This window comes from Myotis lucifugus, unplaced genomic scaffold (genome assembly GCF_000147115.1).
Source record: "Myotis lucifugus unplaced genomic scaffold, Myoluc2.0 scaffold_84, whole genome shotgun sequence".
Lineage (NCBI taxonomy): Eukaryota > Metazoa > Chordata > Mammalia > Chiroptera > Vespertilionidae > Myotis > Myotis lucifugus.
Window position 1 is genome coordinate 3,791,581 of NW_005871132.1, and position 20,527 is coordinate 3,812,107.

At 40.7% G+C, this 20,527-nt stretch overlaps 1 protein-coding gene across 1 annotated transcript in view; it reads right to left on the reverse strand.

The window, feature by feature from the left end:
- Positions 1-1,621: 1,621 nt before the first annotated feature.
- Positions 1,622-20,527, reverse strand: part of POLQ (DNA polymerase theta) — a 91,412-nt gene continuing 72,506 nt past the window's right edge. Inside the window, exons 26-30 of the mRNA XM_023755804.1 lie at positions 17,662-17,773; positions 9,473-9,597; positions 5,844-5,997; positions 3,051-3,166; positions 1,622-2,590 (exon numbers count right to left, since the gene is read on the reverse strand). Of these exons, the coding sequence (XP_023611572.1) occupies positions 2,477-2,590; positions 3,051-3,166; positions 5,844-5,997; positions 9,473-9,597; positions 17,662-17,773 (621 nt within the window). The 3' untranslated portion in view covers positions 1,622-2,476. The remainder of the gene's footprint in view (positions 2,591-3,050; positions 3,167-5,843; positions 5,998-9,472; positions 9,598-17,661; positions 17,774-20,527) is intronic.

Consider the following 20,527-nt stretch of genomic DNA (forward strand, 5'->3'; position numbering starts at 1 on the left):
CCTCCTTGGCAGCACTAAGGATGTCTGACTGCCAGCTTAGTCCGATCCCCCAGGGAGCAGGCCTAAGCCAGCAGGTGGACATTCCCTGAGGGGTCCCAGACTGCGAGAGGGCACAGGCTGGGCTGAGGGAACCCCTCCGCTCCCGAGTGCACGAATTTTTGTGCACCGGGACTCTAGTTTTTAAATATTTAAAAATATTTTTATTAATTTCAGAGAGGAAGGGAGAGAAATAGAAACATCAATGATGAGAGAGAATCACTGATCAGCTGCCTCCTGCACGCCCCCAACTAGGGATTGAGCCCAAAACCCAGGCATGTGCCGTGACCAGGAATCGAACTGTGACCTCCTGGTTCATAGGTTGATGCTCAACCACTGAGTCATGCTGGCCAGGCAAGGCTCCTTGTGTTTGCATTGGAACCACCCAGGTAATCTCCCCATCTCAAGATCTCTCTACTAAATCACATCAGCAATGTCATTATACATATCAATATGTAATATACCATGTTCACAGGTCTTAGGAATTAGAATGTGGACATCTATTATTTACACAGTGATTTGTGTCTCAAAGAGCTCCCAATGAAGTTTGAACTTTTTGCAATTACTCAGTTACTATACCTTGGTAACTCAAATTTGAAATGTGTTGTAGGGGCACTAGTGTTATTTAAATAAACCATGATTACTGGAATTTGTGTATAACTGAATGATGCAAAGCAAGGGCTACTTGTTTTAAGTCCAGCTAATAGGTCAAAAGGATGAGAAGATGCATGTGATTGCCCTAGCTGGTTTGGCCCAGTGGATAGAGTGTTGGCCCATGGACTGAAAGGTCCCAGGTTCAATTCCAGTCAAGGGCACATACTTCTGTTGCAGGCTTGATCCTTAGCCCAGGTCAGGGTGCATGCAGGAGGCAAACAATTGACATATCTCTCTCACATTGATGTTTCTCTCTCTCTGTGTCTCTCCCCTTCCCATCCATTCTCTCTAAAAAAAATCAATGGAAAAATATCCTCAGGTAAGTGAGGATTAACCAAAAAAATAAAGAAGATGCATGTGACTACACATGCAGGACCATGCGGGACCATGGCGGCAGAACATGAGGTGGAAGTGGCCTATATGTCTGCACTCATATTTGAAGAACACTCATAAGTAAATAGATTGACCTTTCTCTTGGGCTGGATCTCAAGGCCACCAGAATGCTGACAGCACGATAGCTTGTCTCTCTGAAAAACATGGTACAGGTGAATATGGAAACCTTAAGAAATAATGACAGAACTTCCCTCTTCCCTCTTCTGCCCGATCCCCTCCCCCAAAAATACATGTCTGAGGCTCTTGTGCACTAATATCCAATTACTGACAGTGTATTATACTTTATTTATAAAGCAACTGTCTTTTTAAAAGTTTCTGATTAATAAACATAAAAGAGCTCTTTTGATAACTGATTGAGGACATAATTAACATTTCCTATGTTTATAGAGTTGAGTAAACTACAGAATAAGTAGTAAATATGTAAATATGTAAACTACAGAATAATAAATAAATATGGGACACTGGTTTCTGATACTCTTAGACCAAACACAATTTAAAACTGGATTGCTGATAGGAAGTTTCTCATAAATACATTTTATTTTAACATAAAATGGTCAGTTATACACCTCTGACTGGGATTATTAAAGTACAATCTTACAGGGTGGGGGTTCTAACAATGCCACAAACACAGACACACACTAAGAGCTGACAAGAGGGTTTTTCCTGCTCTGGCCGTATTATATTAACCTGCAATACAGACATCTGCTCTGACAGGACAGGATATCTCTTCAAGAGGTAGAGCTTATTTTATGCCTAAGTGCTGCAAACACATTCACTGCATGAACTGAGGAGAAGAAAGGAAGAAAAAATAGCATTTTATGAAAATCCAATTCCTTGACTGCATCCATATCAAGTCTTACCACTTTATAAAATTCGTTATTAGCCAATGCTATTTAAAAATACTACTTGAGTAGTCTTAAATTGATATTGGAGAAAGGTCACACACCAGGCCTAACCCTGGTGGCATACGTGAAATCAGGTCCTGATGTGCCTGTGGCTCCTGTTGGGAATCTGAATCACAACTGTCTGAGTCCTGGAAAGGCTGGAAATACCCCTGAGGCAGTGGCTCCATCTTTCTCCTGCTCCATCCAGACAGGTGAGGACCCAAAGTGCTAAGTGCGTATTTCGAGCTTGTGTGCCGAACCTGTTTAGAGCCACAGTAAATGATAAGAGGCAATTTCACAGATACTCTCTGAGAGTGTAGAGTCATTGAACTACAGAGAATAAACTCTCATACACATTTTGAAACTCCCATATAGAATTACTGTCCTGAGTCCATCAGGACTTGAGGGTTTCTGTTTTCATGAAGCAGGTGAAAGGGTAATCTCTGTTCTTTCCAGGTACTGGTACCTGCACAGGCTTCCCTCTCAGGAGGCCTGAACCAGCTGTATGTTCACATATCAAAGTCCTTCAGCTCTCCCCAGCTGGCACCTATTTTCACTTTCACTTTCAGTTTCACAGAAAGTTTTAAGGCATTTTCCATTTCATTCTTGACAATCTGAGCAACCTAGGGGTGGGGGTGGGGGGATAAAAAAGAGGTCAACAAACTCTCTGCCTAATCAAAGAATGTTTCCCAGCCTACCCACCGAGATAACAGGCCAGACTGAGATAACAGGCCAGACTGGAGCTCTTCACCTGGTGCTTGGAAGTGACTTCGGGAGAGCCAGGCATCCCAAGTCTGCACTGACCAGCAGGAGCCCTGCCAGTTTCAGCTTTGAAACCCTCAAGACTAGACTCCAGATTCTCACCCCACTTCTCCCAGACAAAAACATCCCTGCACCAGGAATTTCTTTAACAACAGTATGACACTGTGCACTCTTAGTTCTTTCTAAACACTTAAGGACACAACATTGATGTAGCCATCGTAGGGCTGGGGAAGAGTTCCAGAAACCTCATGCATCTTAGCCTGACCCATACAGCGCCTGAACGTTCAATAGAATGGAAAATGGAAAACACAGTAAAAATACCTGAAACACATCCTCTTCTGCCACTTCATACAAGAGTTCATCATGGAGTTGAAGGATGAAGAAGCCTCCTCTGATTGGGCGGAACATCCCTTGCAGTTTTCTCTTCGGTAACAATACTACCCCATGGAAAAAAAGTAGCAAACTGATAAGTATGTCATTTTGCCATAGGATAATTTTATTTTTTTAGAGATCTTGAGAAACTTTGGGAAATTTTAATTACGAGATTAAAACACATAAGATTTAGAACTATCAGGGAACTAATTACTTGCTGGCTGCTACCTAGCCCAACTATCAGGTAAACTAAATCCCCATCAACTTCCTCCCAGAAAGGAGGAGTCTAACAAAGAAGCCAGTAAATGAAGTTTGAAGAAATCTGTTCAAAACTCTGGTTTAATTTATTTCTCAGATACATCTTCTCCTTCCATGGAGTCCCCACTACAGCTTCTCTGAGGAAAAACACCAGAGCAGTATGGGGCCTGATTCCTCTCCAGCAAAGTGATCTGGTGTTGTCATTAGGCGGTGTTTTCTAAGAAGGACACTTGCTGCTATATTTTTATGGCCAGAAGTGTCACTATAGTAGAACCGGTGCCTCCCCAATTGGACCCCATACTCTAGACAAGTAATTCTAAACCTCGGGTCCAAACGTGGACTTCAGAGTGTGTGTGAACTCCTTGGCAGTGGATGTAAGAGTCTATGTCTACATTTTTCTGGGGAGATGATCTATAAAACCCATGACTCCAAAAAGGATTATAAATCACTTACACTAAACTTAGCTACTATTTCCTAACCAGCTGGGCCTGGTGCTATAGATTATGCCCCTCTGATCACTAAAATAAGGTTCAACATTAATACCTTTAGAGCAACTGCCTTTGTTTGCCCTTATGTTTGCAGTCCTTCCTTTCTGCCATACAATTTCCTACTTACCCTTCAGGACAGCACAAGTAGCTTACCATCTCCTTCAATACCCAGTGCTTCCCTCAGAGTTCATTAGCTGTCACTATCTGCAGCCCACGTTTCCCCACAGGTGGCTCTCAAAGGTAAGAGAACAAATGCAGATGAGGCCATGGCAGGCTGCCTCACACCAGGCTGCAGAGGCTGTGCATCTGTTTGCCAGTTTGGCTGACATCTGATGCGCCCCACTGGGCCCCACTTATCTCACGGCATTAGCTGTCTGGATGCTCTAGCTTTTCTGCTTTCTGATCACCATACCTTTCTCCTCTTCATTTCCCTTGGGTACTTGGCTTCTGACCCAGAATGCATGATCCTCCTGTTCCCTGTGTGGTCTGTTTCCTCAGGTTGGGCTCCCTTTGATCCCCCTGACCTGCTACTACTTTTCACCCAGCACAGTACCATGAAGTCATCCTCAGTTACATATCTACTTTGCCTCCCACTCATTCTAAAGGCTGTTAATGTCTACATCCTCACTTTGACACTGCATCACTCTGCTGTGGAGAGTTGTGCAAATATTTCAGTCAGGGCCCTATCTTCCCATCCTTTCCTTAAATTTTAACATAGGTTGATAACCTTGATTTCTAAACCCTTCAAAGTACATAGTACAGTGTTATTACCCAAATATTTCTCTCTCTCTCTCTCTCTCTCTCTATATATATATATATATATATATATATATATATATGTTTGCCAACATACATACTCCCACACATAAAATGTTGAATGATCAGCCTTACATATTTTGGGGGGCATTGAAGACAATTAAACTAAAAAATCCTAATTTGATGGGCAAATAGGTTTTTTTATATCTATGTATTTTTATATATAAGTGAACATATTTTTATATAACTGGCTGTATTATTCTCTATAATATATATGTTTCTTCTAAAAATAGCAAATTCCATTGTCAAGAACTGATCTATACCTTTTCTGCCCTATCTCAAAAAGTTTATTCTTCCCCTTTATGCCTGAAACCTTCTTAACTTCTTTCCAGGAAAATTTAAACATGGCTGCAGTCATAGTTTGATAATCTCAGTGACCGTGAAATGGTATTTAAAGCAGAAGGATGGACATGAGACAAAGAGAGAAGGGAAAGTTCTATGTACTTGTTAAAACAAGAAATAATCTATCCAAGCAATAAGGAGAGAACTTAGGGAAAATATTTTGAGAACAAAAGTAAGAAAAGATGACATTATTGGCAAAGAAATATATGTGATAAGGAGGTGAGCTTAGTGTATATTCCCAGACTTTAGAGAACAAGGAAGGTCATGAGTAGGTAAAATCAACATGCTCTTCTGTTGTGCTCTGAGGACCACAGTGGATCGCCGAGACCCTTTCAAAGCATCTACAAAGTCAAAGTATTTTCTTAACAACATGCAGAGGTTATTTTCCCTTATTTTTTTTTCAGTGCTTACCACTTAATATGGAAATGACTAAATATACATTTTTATCCAAAGTCTCAGTAGTTTGGTTTTACACCAAGTAAATTCACCAACAGGAAACTTGGATGTAGTTCACTACCTTGATCTCTTTGTTTTTTTCCCCTCATAATGTTTTTTTATTATTCATTGAGCATTAAGTAATACTAGATTATGAAATAATCAACATATACAATATCATATATAGCATTATCTTTTAAAGAAACTTGAAAATGCAATTTAGTAGATATAACCCACATAAACAAAAGGTCTTTGGATTCTTAATAATTCTAAGAGTGTAAAGACAAATTGAGACCAAAATGTTGGAGAACTGCTGAGCAATAATATATAAAATACATCTCCTTTTCATTCCTGATGCAATAAATCTCACCATGCTATAGTAGGGCCTCACTTATGAACAAACCTGTTCTGTCACCTTGGAGCATAACCTCCCGATGACCATGGGATTTGAAGATTGACTGGAAGGTCTCTAGTTGCTTCTGAATGTTAACTGTGGCTATTTTCACAATATCAGCCGCCGAACCTTGGACTGTTGTGTTGATAGCCTGACGCTCAGCCTATAAAAAACAATAACAGGCTCTCATCAGACACACAACATGGTTTCATACCTGTTTTTAGCACCCAGATCAGTGCTTACATCTGCAACCAGACTGGAAATCTGGGCCAAGAAATCACTGATTAAGCAGCATCTAAGAACAATAACTGGAATGATCAGGGCTCCAGACTTTGGGCTGTCATCCTCATGATGAACAGAAGGTCAGACTGCTTCTGTTTAGAAATATTCAACAGTCAGGAACCAAAAACTGTACCACACTTAGAATATACTTAGTAGCTCAAATTTATTTTATTTTATAAATATATATCATCAATGTTACAATGTTACAGCTGTTCTAAAGTTCACTCTAAAGAACCTATATTTCAAAATAACTCATATTAATCCTAAATAGACATAAGTAGAATGTCATTCTTTGTGATGTGAGTTGGAATGTTCCAAGTACATCCCCCATATCCGGGGCCTCTTGGTTGTATGTAGTTTGCCCCTGGCAGGTCTGCAGCCCTTGGGTATGAAACAGAGCTTTTTATGGGCTGCTAGGATAATCCTTAGGTATTAGTGCAAATGCAGATCTTAGCTCCCTAGATGTTAAGTTAGAACGCCCTTAAATGATTGCTGCCATGAGCTCTTGGCAGGCAGCCATAGCTGCTAAAAGTGATCATCCAGGGGCAGTAGGGATGAGGTCTGGGTTAATATCCAAAGTATAACCTATCCATGAATATAGTTCCTGTTGTCCCAAAAGTTCTCAGTAAATGGAAAGAGTCTCCTCGCAGGAGGGGTCTATGTAACTTGAGAGGTGTTCTCCAGTTCCCTGTCTCCTGGGTACACTTAACTCCTAGCACATTAAATACCTGCTAAAGAGACAGACGTTTAAAAAAATTTTTTATTTTTTTTTAAATATATTTTATTGATTTTTCACAGAGAGGATGGGAGAGGGACAGAGAGTTAGAAACATCGATGAGAGAGAAACATTGATCAGCTGCAGCTGCCTCCTGCACACCCCCTACTGGGGATGTGCCCGCCACCAAGGTACATGCCCTTGTCCAGAATCGAACCTGGGACCCTTGAGTCCGCAGGCCGACGCTCTATCCACTGAGCCAAACTGGTCAGGGCCGTTTAAAAAAATTTAACTTTTCTTTTGCCAAATGTTGATGAATCCACCGTAAACTCAATCGGTTGTCACTGTTTAAAGAGTGACTGAATTTCAGCGTCCTACTGACCCCTCCCCTGGTTGAAACTTCAGGTGGAGTGCTGTGTTATTGTTACTATTTGCCGCTTTTCTCTGTGAAGTTACACAGGCCCGCCCATTGCCATGTAATTTAAAGTGTTTTTCACGCTAAAAGGATGGCCTTGACTTGTTTTGGCCAATGAACTGTGAGTAATACTGACGTGCAGTGCAAGTAAGAAGGTTTGAAAACTATCCGACATTGTCATTGAAAGGCCTGTCCCAGGGAGGGATTCTTCCTTTATTCTGGATTCCAGAGTGAAGAACATATGGAGCAGAACCACAGTCAACCCAGAGCCAAACTATAATGTGAATTTAAAATAAAACTGCTTATTATATAAGCCACTGAAATTTTGGGGTTGTATTCACTGACATATGCAAGGAAAACTATGACTAAAATATATACTTCACTCTCATGGTATTGTACTTCCTTGATTCTCTTCCAAAATAAGAAAAGTTAGCAATCTTAGCTTTGTGTCCCACAATTCAAGTCCCTTTATGACCAGGGCTTTTCATAGGCATAAAAAAATACAGGTTTCTGATCATGGGAGATCAGGTCATTAGAACCAACCATCTGACTGATAACAACTGGAAAAGCTGAAATGACTTTTTTTTGCAGATAATAACTGTGTAGATAGAATATCTAAAACTATCTATAGATAAATTATTAGAACTAATATGTAATACTTGCAACGTTTCTAGACAAAAGAACAACAATAAAAATAATTATATGTCTTTGTGTGAGCAGCCACACGTTAGGAAATGTAAAAAAGGAAGGAAAAGAATAATTTAAAAAAAGATGCCATTTGCAACAGAATTAAGACTTTTCAAATACCTAGCTGTAAATCTAATAAGAAACATATACAATCTCTTCCCCAAAACTACACAATGTTATTGAGAGAATTTAACAAGACTTAAAGACCTAAATAAATGAACAAATAGATCATGTTCATGGGTTGAAAACTCAAATTTATAAATATGCCCATGTCCATATTAATCCCATCTTCATTTATGAATCAAGGCAGTCAAAAAAAAAACCAAAAACAACTCAACAGGATTCTGTGTTTATGTGGAAATTTATAAGCTGCTTCTACAATTTATATGGAAATGCAAAGAATCAAGAATAGGCAAATATTTGAGGAAGAAAAGAACAAGGTAAGAAAACTTTGCCATATAACAAGACACCTTACAAAGCAGCATATCTAAGGCAGTGTGGCACTGTCCTAAAGGATGAGCAAATACAACAGACCAAAATAATGTGTACAGAAACAGAAACATCCATATTATTTGATTTGTGGCAGAAGTGGCACCACAGAGCAGTGGGGGGAAAGCTGTCTTTTCAATAATTTGGGACAATTGTATATCAATGGGGGAGGTAGGGGACCCTGACCCTCAATCTCTAATAACATGAAAATCAATTGCTGGTTGATTGTAGATATAAATGTAAAAGGCAAAACAAAAATTTCTAGAGAATATTTTCTTGATGTTGGGGTAGAGAAAGCTTTCTTCAACAGATCAAGGATATCACTACAATAATATAAAGACTGATAAAATAGAAAGATCTGAACTAAAATAGAAGCTTAAATGCTCAGATATATAGAATGCTTTTATGAATCCTAATGACTTCAGGAAGAGATTTTATTCATAATTTGAACAAATATCATCACTAAATCTTTGTACTGATGTTAATGACTGATGTTAATCTCAGAAGGCATTGACAATCTGGAGTGATATGACAAATTAGCATACGGTATGTAAAACAAAGAACAAATAGTAAATGTAAGAATTAAGTTTATTTATAACTTATTACCAAAGCTAATAAATAACTAGCTTACTGAAAGATCTTTAAATGAAGTATTATAAACATGAGCTGACATTTACAGTAGCCTCCCAAAGACTGGCAGGTGCCATTACTTCAGAAATCCTTAATGGAACACAAGACCCAATTAATATATTAGTGATCCTTCTAAGGGACGTTAGCAGCAGTTGTCTTTGTTGAAAAGTATATGTCAATGAGCGGGAAGGTGAGGGTGGGTAGGTGGGGAGAGATTAACCAAAGAATTTATATCCATATATGCACAACCCATGAACACAGACAATAGTGTGGTGAAGGCCTGGGGCTGGGGGGTATGGAGGGAGTCATTGAGGGATAGAAGGGGGACATCGGTAATACTTCCAACAATAAAGATAAATTAAAAACAAAAGTATATGTCACTGAAATTTTAAGTTAAAAATCCAGAGGATTTCAACATACGTGAGCTTTATGATAAGGGTTGTTGTCTTTGATTCCTGGTAAATATCTACGCCTTCCCAAAATGGTCTGAACAAACCCATCTCTTTTACAATTCTTCACTGTCTCTTTCATGAAATGATTAATCCCTACAAAGGAAAAAAAAGAAATGAGTACAATTAAAGTCATTCTTAATTTCATTCAATAGTTTCAATATAAAGAAATATACCAAAAGTATAGAGACTATGCTTATCTAACTTTATTCATATATGCAATCTCTGCTTTCTCATAGCTCTGCTCATCCTGAGTAATAAATACTAATGTCTCCCAATTGAAATTCCTCGTTTGAGGATTTCTGTTGTGTGGCTGACACAGGAGAAACATTTGAGGAAAGTGAGTGATAGGAAGAAGAGAAAACCCTGCCCTGCCAAGTACGGCTGTTGGTGATATGTGACCACTAGCATGAAAGTTCAGAAAGCAATCAGGTTCTAGCCTTTTCTCCTTAGGAATTACTGTGATTTTGTTGAGTGAAGAGCAAATAAAAGGATGAGATTTAAGAAAGCTCTACAATTTCTCTTACCTGACTCTGTAGGAGGCCTTCTAATATTTAGAGATTGAAAGAACTACTTTAAAAAACACACAATGAAAACAAACAAACAAAAAACAATGAGCCGGGCTGGGCATGGCTCAGTGGCTGAGCATCAACCTATGAACCAGGTGGTCACAGTTTGATTCGGGTCAGGGCATATGCCTGGGTTGCAGCTGGATCCCCAGGGTAGGGCGTGCAAGAGGCAGCCAATCAATGATTCTCTCTCATGATTGATGTTTCTATTTCTCTCTCCCTCTCCCTTCTTCTCTGAAATCAATAAAAATATATTTAAAAATAAATAAATAAATAAAAATAATGAATTCCGAGATATAATCTATATACAGTAAACAGCACTCATTTCAGGTGAATGATCTATAATAATAAAAGCATAATATGTTAATTAGACTGGACAGCTGAACAACCTTCCGGATGTCATTCCGGACATCCGTCCGGATGAAGCCGCAGCAGCGGGGGCCGAGGCAGAGGCAGTTGGGGCAAACAGGCAGGCAGGCGAGTGGTGAGGAGCATCAGGCAGGCAGGCGAGTGGTTAGGGGCGATCAGGCAGGCATGCAGAGTGGTTAGGGGCATTCAGGCAGGCAGGTGAGCAGTTAGGAGCCAGCGGTCCCGGATTGCGAGAGGGATGTCTGACTGCTGGTTTAGGCCTGATCCCACATGCACTCAGGAGTGGGGAGGTCACTCAGCCCAGATTGTGAGAGAGCGCAGGCCAGGCTGAGGGACCCCATTGGTACACAATCAAGGCTGGGGAGGGACGTGGGAGGTTGGCCAGCCAGGGAGGGACCACAGGAGGGCTCCAGGGTGTGTCTGACGTGTCTCGCTCAGTCCCAATCAGCCAGACCCCAGTAGCAAGCTAACCTACTGGTCGGAGTGTCTGCCTCCTGGTGGTCAATGCAGGTCATAGCGACTGGTCAACTGATCGACTGTCTTCCCTCTAGTGGTCAGTGCACATTAATGCAAGCAGTTGAGCGGCCTTAGCATATCATTAGCATATCACGCTTTGATTGGTTGAATGGCCAACAGGACGACCAGACACTTAGCATATTAGGCTTTTATTATATAAGATATTATAGTTTTTATGTTCTTGAAAATCATAAAAGATTGAATTATACTGTAAGTTCTCATTTGTGTCTGCCTTCTTTTGCTAAGTAGTATTACATCACAGAGATATACCAAAATCTGTTTATTTATAGTCATGTTGATAGGCATTTGGACTGTTCCCAATCTTGGGCTGTTATGAATAAAACTACTATAACGTTCATGTTCAAGTCCACATGCTAACCTGACAAGCTCAGGGAAGGCCTGCATGGCAGTCTTGCAAACTCAGAGACCTAAAGTAACCACAAAGGATGGTCTGAAAGTAACTTTAACTAAAAGCAGTTATGGTGGATAGTTACTACCTAGGCTGGTATCTTCACTGACAAGGTCAAACTTTACCTTAAATGAGCCTATCTGTCTTTTTGCATCTATGATAACAAATCCTGGAAATGTCTGGATAACTTGTAACTTCCCTTTTTCCAGACCCCTTGGGGCATAACCTAATGTGTCTGGGCACCAGGGCAGATACCAGAAATTCCTTCATTGTACTGTTATCAGGTTTAATTATTGACTGTTAAGCATCCTGCACCCACCTAAGTATGTACCTATCATTTTACTTTTTATCCAATCCCAGAGGTCCCCCCTCCACCCCGCCTTTGTTTTCTCCCACCTCTCTAATCACCAATGGATTTCATGTAACCCACCTACATCACTTCCTTTCATTGCAATGTATAAAAATAGATGAAAAACTGCCACTCTCTGGAGCATTATCCTAATCCATTGAGATACTGCTTCCTGACAATTGTTGACAGTTTGGCTCAAATAAACTCACAAAAATTCTTTACCGGTTTGAATGTTTTTATATTAACAAGTCTTTGGACATATGTTTTCATTTTTCTTGGGCAAATGTTCAATAGTGGAATTGCAGGATCAAATGGCTTAGTCTATGTTTAACTTTGTATGAAAGAGCCATACTAATTTCCAAAGTGGTTATACCATTTCACAACTCTAACAGCAATGTTAAAGAGATATAATGTTTCTAATTTTAGTCATTTTTCTTGTGTTTTTAAAAAAATATGTTTTTATTGATTTCAGAGAGGAAGGGAGAGGGAGAGATAGAAATATCAATAATGAGAGAGAATCATTGATTGGCTGCCTCCTGCACGCACATCCACTGGGGAGAGAGCCTGCAACTGGGGCATGTGCTCTCAACCAGAATTGAACCTGGGACCCTCAGTCCCCAGACCTATGCTCAATTCACTGAGCCAAACCAGTCAGGGCTCTTGTTGTTTTTGTAATAGCATCTCTTTGTGGTTTTAATTTTCTTTTCCCTGATGACTAACAAATGATAACATTTGATATGGTCATTCATCTGTCTTCTTTTGTGAAGTGTCTGTTCAAATCTTTGACCTTTATTTTATTGGATTATTTGCCTTCTTAGCATCTATATATATAAAAGCCCAGCGACTGTTATGGCAGAACAACCAGAATGACCAGACCAACCGGTGGCTATGACGTGCTCTGCAGGAGCCAACCAGCCTGATCCGGGCCTTGATTGGCTCCCCCAACCCCCGGCCGGCCTGGCCCCTGATCGGCCCTCAACACCCCAATCAGGGGCAGGGCTGGCTGCCAACTGCCCATGGCACCTCCCTCTGGGCGGCCTCCACCCCGATCGGCCCCCAACACCCATATATCACTACCTGGCTCCCTGGTGCATGTACATTTAGTGCAAGCACAAGAAAATAATTATCAGTCCCTTCTGACCCTGACCAGAGTCTCCAGAGGGCTCTGCTAATACTGCAGCCAAGGTGTGGAATTCTCCCTCCATGGCCTGCAGCCCCAGGAGACCTTCCAAGTTAGCCAAAAAGGTGACCTAAGCATTAACGGGATGGCGGCCCTTTGCTGAGGAATGTAGAGAGGCTGGGTGGGGATTTTGTGAAATTGCAGTGCCTTGCTGATTAGGTGAGCTTTCAATCTCTCTTTAAATGGGGCCGAAGAAGACCTGTAGGCTGCCAGGAGCAACAGCAAAGGGTAGGCACATTAAAAAATAGAAAACCTTTTAAACAAACAGACATGATGATCATATTGGGAAACTGAGAGTAGAACCCCGGGAAGAATGCAAAAATCATTAAAGGGCCATCATCCATCTTGATATACGTTTGAAAACAACACATAAACAACTTCATCTCATGGCACGTGAAATGCAAAACAGTTCTGTTGTGGGTTTTCTTTTGGCCATCCTTAAAGTATAATTAGATCCAGCTGGAGGAAAGCTATAGCTTCCAGCATTAGACCCCCTGCTGGCCCTGCCCCCAATCAGCCCCCATCAGGTTGGGGCAGACGGACCCCACCCATGCACGAATTTGTGCACTGGGCCTCTAGTTGTGTTATAAGAGTTCTTAAATATTCTGGATGTAAATCCTTTGTCAGATAATAGGAGCTGTAAATATTTTCTCTCAGTCTGTAGTTTGCCTTTACATTTCCTTAATGGTGTCTTTATCAGTATTTATCTTTTCTTAAAAAATATTTTTATTGATTTCAGAGAGTAGGGGAGAGGGAGAGAGATAGAAACATCAATGATGAGAGAGAATAATAGATTGGCTGCCTCCTGCACACCCAACACTGGGGATCGAGCCCACAAATCGGGGCATGTGCCCCGACTGGGAATCAAACCATGACCCCTGGTTCATAGGTCAATGCTCAACCACTGAGCTACACCAGTTGGGCTATCAGTATTTATCTTTTATGACTCAGTGTTGTTATTATCTAAGACATCTTTGCCTATCTCAATGTCACAAAGCTTTTCTCCCCTGTTTCTTCTGGAAGATTTATAGTTTTAGCCTTTACTTTTAAGATTATGCTCCATATCAAGTTAATTTTTTAATATAATGTGAAAAAAAAGTGAAAGTTCACTTTTTTCCCCATACTGGTATCTAGTTTTCCTAGATACCAGTGGTTGACAAGACTATTTTTCTTCCAATGAATTACCATGGTAACTTAGTTGAAAATCAACTTGCCACATATGTAATAGGTCTATTTCTGGGCTCTTTATTGTGACACATTGTTCTCTACGTCTACTCTTATGCCTACCTTAATTATTGTAGTTTTATAATAAATTTCAAAATCACTGAACATTGTACTTCTCCAAAAAATGTTATTCCAGCCCCTTTGAATTTCCATATAAATTTAGAGTCAGCTTATCTAATTCTGTACAAGAGTCTAATAAAATTTTCATTGGCATTGCACTGAATTGTCATCATAACAATATTTTGCCTTCTAATAAACTCACATGGTAAACCTCCCATTTATTTAAGTATTCTTCAGTTTCTCTCAGGATTGCTTTGAAGTTTTCAATAAAATATTGAAATTATTAAATTTAGCCTAAGTACTTCATGTGTTCTAATGTTATTATAAACTAGTGACCCAGTACACAGATTTGTGAACACTGAAAGGAAATTAATTAGAAGGAATATGTTAATATCGCTATTCACCCTTTCTCTATAATAGAAGTGTCAACCAAATTCATGATCGACAATGACAGATCGAAACACATGCATGTGATTGGTGCCAGCAAGAGCTTTATATGTATCGCACATGCACGAGTCAACTTAGCCTTTTATAGATATATAATAAACTTGCTTAATTAGACCTGCCTTCTGATTTAGCTAAACTTTTTCCAGCCCAGTGAAGCACCCCAACTTCTCTTTCAGGTAATTGTCAGCAACACAGCAGTAAATATCAACACGAAACAGATTATTATTGTAGATCACACAGGGAGAACAAAGGGTAAAATATTTAACTCTAGCAGTGTTTGACTATATTCTGCACAGTGAGAAAACCTGAAGTCATTTTCAAGTTCCACCATTTCTTACTTCTTTTCAGTCGGCTCAAGTTTCTAAACTTTCTAAATCTCTGTTGTCTTGCTAATGAAAAGAAAATACAGTGGGGCTTTGACTTACGAGTGTCCCGACTAACGAGTTTTTTGAGATATCAGCTGTCTCTCGGCCGATTTTTTGCATTGAGTTGATAGAGTAATTTGAGTTAACAAGCTCCTTAACGAGCTCCTTAACGAGCTCGGTCTCAGAACGAATTAAACTCATAAGTCAAGGCCCCACTGTAGGATTCTACCAAGTCTACTATCTACCTACTCAACGACTTCTGTGAGGATCAAATGAGATGAGGCACAGGGAAACACTTCACGGACATTTGGTTAAAATGTAAAATGTTTGCACCTGGCTATAAAGCAAGTCGAGTTCTTGGGCTGAAGAAACTCCAAGGAGGCTAGTTGCTAGGGAAAGGAAGCTGGGCATTGCTACGGGACACCATTACCCGGGCGTCCACAGTGACCATTTCAAGCTGGGCTGGGCTATGAGCTGCATTTTGCGCCCTGGGCTCTTGGCAGCATTGGCTGTGATTTGGTGGGGTGTCACTCCGGGGAGGTGGCGGGGCCTGTGTCCCACTTGTGGGAAGCCAAGTGTTGGTTTGTCAGCGCCAGGTCTGTAGTGCCGGCTAGTGTGTGTCATGGCAGCTCCTGCATTGAGCGTCTGCCCCCTGGTGGTCAGTGTGCATCAGAGCTATTGGTCGGACAGACACTTAGCCAAAAATTTGTGCACTCGGGGGGGAAGGGGAGTCCCTCAGCCCAGCCTGTGCCCTCTTGCAGTCTGGGACCCCTCAGGGGATGACCACCTGCTGGCTTAGGCCCGCTCCCCGGGGGACTGGGCCTAAGATGGCAATCAGACATCCCTCTGGCAGCCCGGCAGCCCTCGGGGGATGTCCACTTGCCACTGGGGAGCAGACCTAAGCTGCAGTCGGACATCCTTAGCGCTGCTGAGGAGGCAGGAGAGGCTCCCACCACCACCGCTGTACTGGCAGCCATCAGCCTGACTTGTGGCTGAGCAGAGCTCCCCACTGTGAGAGCGCATTGACCACCAGAGGGCAGCTCCTGCATTGAGTGTCTGCCACCTGGTGGTCAGTGTGTGTCATAGTGACCAGTCATTCCCAGTCTTTCTGCTGTTAGGGTCAGTTTGCATATTACCCTGTTACTATATAGGATAGAGGCCTGGTGCACGGGTGGGGGCCGGCTGGTTTGCCCTGAAGGGTGTCCCGGATCAGGGTGGGGGTCCCGCTTGGGTGCCTGGCCTGCCTCAGTGAGGGGCTGATGGCTGTTTGCAGCTGGTCGCACCCCCTTCAGGGTGGGGGGTCCCCATTGGGATGCCTGGCCAGCCTGGATGAGGGGATGATGGCTGTTTGCAGCTGGTCACACCACCTTCAGGGTGGGTGAGGGGCTGAGGGCCATTTTCAGGCTGGCGGGCGACTGAAGTTCCCAACCTCTCCTTTTTTTCTTTTATTCTGGGATTTATTTACCTTCTATGACTGTCACTGGAGCTGAGAGCCGACTTTAGCTCTGAGGCCAGCTCCAGCTTGAGGCCTCGGCTGCTGAAAGCAGGAATCTAGGGTTTGTTTGGGTTCTATAATTGCAACATTGTTTCGGTCCTGCTTGCTCCAGCTCTGACGGCTGAAAGCAGGTATCTGGGTTTTGTTTAGATTCTATAATTGCAACATTGTTTCTTAGACTGCAGCTCAGAAGCCAGCAGCGGCAGGCAGGGAACCTTGGCTTCCTCCATCACTGGAGCAAGCAAGCCTCCTGTTCACTTCAGCTGCCTGGCTGCCGGCCGCCATCTTGGTTGGCAGTTAATTTGCATATCGCCCTGATTAGCCAATGGGAAGCATGTCGGAGGTATGGTTAATTACCATGTTTGTCTATTATTTGATAGGATATATATATATACATATATATATATATATATATATCTTTATTTTTTATTTATATAGTAATTGTTTATTACTAGTAGAAATACAACTGATTTTTAGAACTTGACTTTGTATGGTGGGAGCTTGCTAAATTTAGATATTTCTTTTAGTAGTTGTTTTTGTAAAATTCATATGATTTTTGATGTACAAAATCATGTCATGTGTAAATAAAGATTTCTTTTGGAGGACTGGGGACAAAGTTGATTACAAAGAAGCATAAAAGAACTTTCTGGGGGTGATGGTTCTATATCTTGGTTGTGGTATAGATTATATGACTGTGCGTTTGTCAAAATTCATAGAACTATACACCTAAAAAGGGTGAATTTTATTCTATCTACATTATACCTCAATAAACTGCCAAAAGAAAATTTAAAATAGTGATACTCAAGTTGCTCTATAACAACAATTGTTCTCTCACAGGTTGTGGTACATTTACCAATGGCTTATTGTTTCATATTAAAGCCATCTAAACCTAAAGCACAGGATAAGTCCAAGATTGTATGAGATATTCACAATGACACGGTAGCATATACATTTGCTGCATTCCACTATTCCATTTCCATCCCTACTTTTATGAAAAAAAAAGCACATCTTAGTAAATAATTATAATAAGGTTAATGTTATTTCATTAACATGTCTGATGAAAACCTCCAATTAATGTTAATAAAAATTCTGTAATGCAAAATTTTAAAATGAATATAATATGGAAAGACAGTTGAAAAGAATAGCACCTAGAAGGTAACACTCGAGGCTTCTTTACCGGTGTATCTGGATTTGAAGGAGTCAATGTAGCAAGCAGCATCGTTTTCTTTAATGCCCATCTGCTCTCCCAAAGACTTAGCTCCCATTCCATAAATGATTCCATAGCAAATCTGAAAGGAGGGCAGCACACTCAGTAAGTAAATGAAAGGTCATAACTATATAAAATGCAAATATAAAAAGTTCATTAAAATTGAAATTTGATAAGCGTTTTATTTCATAGTGAGTCAGAGAAATGATTAGATCTGTTTTGGTGGGTTAGATCCATAAAAGCTAAACATCTTTTCTGCCTTTTAGCAGTACTGTTTTTTGGAGACGGAAAGAAACAAAGGGTGGGATTGAACATGAATGTTGTGTGTTTTAAGAAAGTAATCCTAGTGACTTATTTATTTTTATTGATGAGAGAGAGAGAGAGAGAGAGAGAGAGAGAGAGAGAGAGAGAGAGATATTAGTTCCTCCTGCCGATCCCCAATTGGGGATCGAACCTGCAACCTGAGCGTGTGCCCTGGTCCGGGAATAGAACCCTGCCACGTTCTGTGTACAAGGATGATGCTCCAACCCAACTGGAGTCACATGGCCCAGGCTAATCACTATGATTTAAAAGAGAGGATTTATTCCTGATTTCTTTCTCATTTATCCAGTCTTCAGAGCAGCTTTCTACTCCTCATAACTCCTCAAAACCTCATTAACTTCTGCTTAAAGAAGTGCCTAGGAGTAGGAAAAAAAAAGCGTACAAACACTCCTATCCCCACCTTTAGATAGCACTGAAAGAGCCTGCTAATAGGAAGACTTATTGGAAATAAATATCCTTTTCACCTCACAGCCACCTGAAATCCCACAACTGCAGAATTCATTTGAGTTAAACAAAAAGTAATGAAATTTTGGGCATAATGAAGGAAAATGATCTAAATAGGTCAATAAATAAACTGATTTAATAAGTATTGCATGGGTCCAAATCCTAGTTCCAGCATTTACAAGATATATTATCTTGCACAAGCTACAGAAACCTTTAGCATCTTGATTTCTTCATTCATAAGATGAAGACAGTAGTAATACCTATATCATGGGATTGTTAGGATTAAATCAGTTATAAGTGTTTAGAAAACTGCATGCCATAAAGCAAGTTCTATATACATGCTAAGTAAACATGTATATAGAACTTGCTTTAAAAGGTAACTTACAAAAATTTTAAAAGGTAACTTGCAAAAAATGAGTATTAGAATGCCAGCCTGGCCAGTGTGGTTCAGTGGTTAAGCGTCAACATATGAACCAGGTCACAGTTTGATTGCAGTCAGGGCACATGCCAGGGTTGCAGGGTTGGTCCCCAGCAGGGGGTGTGCAAGAGGCAGCCAATCAATGATTTTCTCTCATCACTGATGTTTTTATCTCTCTCCCCTTCTTCCTTTCTCTCTTTGAAAACAAGAAATACATATTAGTAAAAAAGGACTTCCAAAATACTTTTAATGTGATAAGACAGCTAATAGTATTTTGCTTTTTCCTTTTTTTGAATACATTGAGACAATTTTTTTCCTTTTTTGTTTTCCTTTTTGATCTTTCTATACTTTATTTTGTTGTGATGCCGATTTTTTTTTCCTTTTTTAAACTCAGATATTACTTAGTGTTAAGATCTCAGAGATCTAACAAAACAAAAAAAAACCCTAAAGAATTAGATGGTTCAGTGCATAGTAATTTAGGAAAATTGATATAGCATAAACACTATTAAATCATGCAAGAACTTATTAAACAGAGGCCACTATCATTAGGGGAAAAATGTTTAGGTTACCAAGTCAGAATGTCTAAACTCTGGCATTTTGAACTTATCCTGGCTCTACCATTTATAGCTATAAGACCTTAAGCAAATTATTAACTTTCTGTGTCTCAGTTTCCTCCTATATAAAATGAAGATAAAAATAATACCTATTTCACAGGTTTATTTTGAGGATTAAATATTAGCATATTACCTATTTTACCTGGGGTTTGATTCTTGCTAAATGCAGGACCCCAAAGGAGATTAAATAGAGAAGACAAAGCTGGCTTTCTAAGTCATGGGAGAAACAGTGTTGGTGCTAAACCAGTGGTTCTCAACCTTGGCTGCACATTAGAATCACCTGGGAATCTTTTTAAAATCCTGATTTCTGGGCCTCATCCTCCAGAAATTCTGTTTGTTACTAATGTTGTGGCCTTGCCCCATAACAAAGAAAGAGAATTTCCGGAGGATGAGGCCCGGAAATCAGGATTTTAAAAAGATTCCCAGGTGATTCTAATGTGCAGCCAAGGTTGAGAATAGACAGTAGTGAGAGGTCAAGAATTACAGCTGTGAGTATCCTAGTAAATGTAAAACTAGTAAAGCAGGATCTTAGAGGTGGGAGTGGCATGCCTTTACCTCAGCCATCAACCCTATTTTTTTGAAAATGGCATCAGATTTCCCACAGGTCATGTGGTAAGGAAGTATCGGTGTCAACCCAGGCCAGGAAAGGGTGTAAATGTGGCCTTTGATGGTCTTTGTGCCTGACATCATTCAGGAGTAGAAACTATGTGGGCCTATTTGAAAGGTCCAAGGGAGTATGAAGTTCACAGGTGGATTAGCTAACCAATGGCCTCAAAAAATTAAAAAGCTATCAGTTATCTATACTAATAAAAGCCTAAGTGGTGTCTCGCCCTCACATCATCACAAGATGGCCACACCAACATCGTCACAAGATGGCTGCCATAAGATGACTAGCAGGGGAGGGCAGTTGTGGGCGATCAGGCCAGCAGGGGAGAGCAGCTGGGGGTCATCGGGCCAGCAAGGGAGGGCAGTTGGAGGTGACTGGACCTGCAGGGGAGGGCAGTTGGGGATGACCAGGCCAGCAGGGGAGGGCAGTTGT